General features: G+C 35.9%; 1 protein-coding gene across 1 annotated transcript in view; it reads left to right on the top strand.

Annotated features, from left to right (window-relative positions):
* LOC106466256 (sodium-dependent nutrient amino acid transporter 1-like) overlaps positions 1 to 3,194 on the top strand; it is a 28,183-nt gene that overhangs the window by 18,367 nt on the left and 6,622 nt on the right. The window contains exons 9-10 of the mRNA XM_022394227.1: positions 212 to 339; positions 2,186 to 2,301. Coding sequence (XP_022249935.1) covers positions 212 to 339; positions 2,186 to 2,301 — 244 coding nt within the window. The remainder of the gene's footprint in view (positions 1 to 211; positions 340 to 2,185; positions 2,302 to 3,194) is intronic.

Raw genomic sequence — 3,194 nt, 5'->3', positions numbered from 1 at the left:
CAATATGTTAACTTGTAAAACATAATGGCTCGTTGTTCGTTTTATTCTTATATATATTATTAGTTTTGTTATTGTTTTTTTTTGTATACGAATTAGACTTTTCACGTTCATTCGTTCTTTGTTTCTATGATTATTGTTTAATTATTCAATGAGTGGAATGAATTAGAATATCTGTAATCTTATTTACATTTTGTTTGTTTCTTTATTGAAGGGATGCCTTGATCATCAGCTTGGCGGACACACTGACCAGTGTCCTGGCAGGGTCAGTAGTGTTTGCCGTGTTAGGGACTTTGGCTTATGACTTGAAGAGAGATATCAGTACAGTCGTTAGTCATTCAGGTACGTGAGGGATAATTCGGCCATCAACTGACCAGTGGTATAAGACTTGCTATTCATATAATTATAATGAAAACAGCCTTTTAAATGCACGTAGAGCGAACGGGTCTCAAACCCCTAAAAGTTTGCTACTGGTTACACATGCTTTCTCAAAGATTGGCATTTCAAAGGTACGGACAAAACCTCTGAACTTCTGTATAAAAATATTTGGAAAAACGATATATGTCATAATTAATTAAGTTGTATAATATGTAGGATTACGTGTCAATAGTTGAGATCATTATGTGGATATTCCATGTATGTGATAACGTGTCAATAGTTGAGATCATTATGTGGATATTTCATGTATGTGATAACGTGTCAATAGTTGAGATCGCTATAACGTGGTTTGATGTAGGATTACGTGTCAATAGTTGAGATCATTATGTGGATATTCCATGTATGTGATAACGTGTCAATAGTTGAGATCGCTATAACGTGGTTTGATGTAGGATTACGTGTCAATAGTTGAGATCATTATGTGGATATTCCATGTATGTGATAACGTGTCAATAGTTGAGATCATTATGTGGATATTCCATGTATGTGATAACGTGTCAATAGTTGAGATCATTATGTGGATATTCCATGTATGTGATAACGTGTCAATAGTTGAGATCGCTATAACGTGGTTTGATGTAGGGATTACGTGTCAATAATTGAGATCGCTATAACGTGGTTTGATGTAGGGATTACGTGTCAATAGTGAAGATTGTTATCTTGTGGTTTGATGTAGGGATTACGTGTCAATAGTGAAGATTGTTATCCTGTGGTTTGATGTGGGGATTACGTGTCAATAGTTGAGATTGTTATCTTATGGTTTGATGTGGGGATTACGTGTCAATAGTGAAGATTGTTATATTGTGGTTTGATGTAAGGATTGCGTGTCAATAATTGAGATTGTTATCTTATGGTTTGATGTGGGGATTACGTGTCAATAGTTCAGATTGTTATATTGTGGTTTGGTGTAGGGATTGCTTGTCAATAGTTCAGACTGTTATCTTGTGGTTTGATGTAGGGATTACGTGTCAATAGTGAAGATTGTTATCCTGTGGTTTGATGTGGGGATTACGTGTCAGTAATTGAGATTGTTATCTTGTGGTTTGATGTAGGGATTACGTGTCAATAACTGAGATTGTTATCTTGTGGTTTGATGTGGGGATTACGTGTCAATAGTTCAGACTGTTATCTTGTGGTTTGATGTGGGGATTACGTGTCAATAATTGAGATTGTTATCTTGTGGTTTGATGTAGGGATTACGTGTCAATAGTTCAGACTGTTATCTTGTGGTTTGATGTAAGGATTACGTGTCAATAATTGAGATTGTTATCTTGTGGTTTGATGTAGGGATTACGTGTCAATAGTGAAGATTGTTATCTTGTGGTTTGATGTCGGGATTACGTGTCAATAGTTCAGATTGTTATATTTTTACCATTCATAATTATAGAAGACCTTACTCAGTGTTCCGTTTATAAATAATCTAAATAATTAGTCTGTCGTATTTTAAATACACCAAGATCACATTCGATAACCTGTATTGTAGTCAGCTTTCAAAACATTAAACTAAACAGTGTTCAGTGGCTCTACTAATGTGTTTTCAGATAATATTAAACGGTTTTAACCACGAAGGCAAAGATTAACGTGATTTTACTACGAGTACTGTTTTGTCGTAAATTCTAACAGTGGTTTCCATTCAGGAAGTGATTATTGAGAACTTGGATATAATATCCAACTCCATATTATTATCATAATTATAATAGTCAAATTAACAGTATAGTAATAAGTAATACTACAATCTTCCTAATTATAGGCCTCGGTCTAGCATTCGTGGCCTATCCAGAAGCCTTAGGGAGAATCCCGGTCGTACCGCAACTGTGGTCGGTTTTGTTTTTTGTGATGCTGTTTCTTCTGGGATTAGGCACAGTGGTAAGATTTTTGTTTGTTTGTTTGTAGTTAAGCACAAAGCTACATAACGGGCTTATCCTTACATCGAGAGTTGTGGTAACAGAGCCGTTTTGATCATACGCTGAGATATAAAATATTTATCAAAGCAGTCAGGGTAAATATGCTACCTGCTACGGTTGACGATGGACACTCTAAGGTTTCTTTGTTGTTTGGTTGCATTTCGTACAAAGCTACACAAGGTGTATCAACACTAGCTGTCCCTAATTTTGAAGAGATAGATTAGACAGCTAATCTATCCGACCAACCACCAACTTTTTACCAACGAAAAATGAGATTGATCGTACATTATAACACCCTCACAGCTGAAAGGGCGAGCATATTCGGTGACGGGATTTAAACTCTCGACTGCAATCTGCACCCTAACCACCAGGCCTGGAAAAACTCTAAGGTTTGTTTGTTTGGAATTAAGCACAAAGCTACACAATGGGCTATCTGTGCTCTGCCCACCACGGGTATCGAAACCCGGTTTCTAGCATTGTAAGTCCCCAGACATGCCGCTGTGCCCCTGGGGGCAGAACTCTAAGGAAAAACGAGCAAAACATTGGAACAATATTTGTAATGTTACAACAACCCTGAATTCAAACCAGCACGTGAATTTTAAGGACTATTGTTCGTTTAATTATGTAAAAGTTATATTTTTCCTTTAAGGTTAATTTACATAAAAAATTACAATGTTTTGTAAATTAGCCATGTTTTATAATCACCAGAATCATAGGTGGCCATTAATTACACAGGCCTGCGAATTTCAACTTCCATAATTCAGCTACGCAGACTTCGAAAATAATATTTTTTTTCTATCACGTAAGGATTTTTTACAAATCGGGAAGAAAAAAACTCTTTCTTAGATCAAAGTA

The sequence above is a fragment of the Limulus polyphemus genome, unplaced genomic scaffold, assembly GCF_000517525.1.
Source record: "Limulus polyphemus unplaced genomic scaffold, Limulus_polyphemus-2.1.2 Scaffold2207, whole genome shotgun sequence".
Lineage (NCBI taxonomy): Eukaryota > Metazoa > Arthropoda > Merostomata > Xiphosura > Limulidae > Limulus > Limulus polyphemus.
Note: the sequence above shows the minus strand (reverse complement) of the source record. Positions and strands in the feature narration are given on the sequence as shown.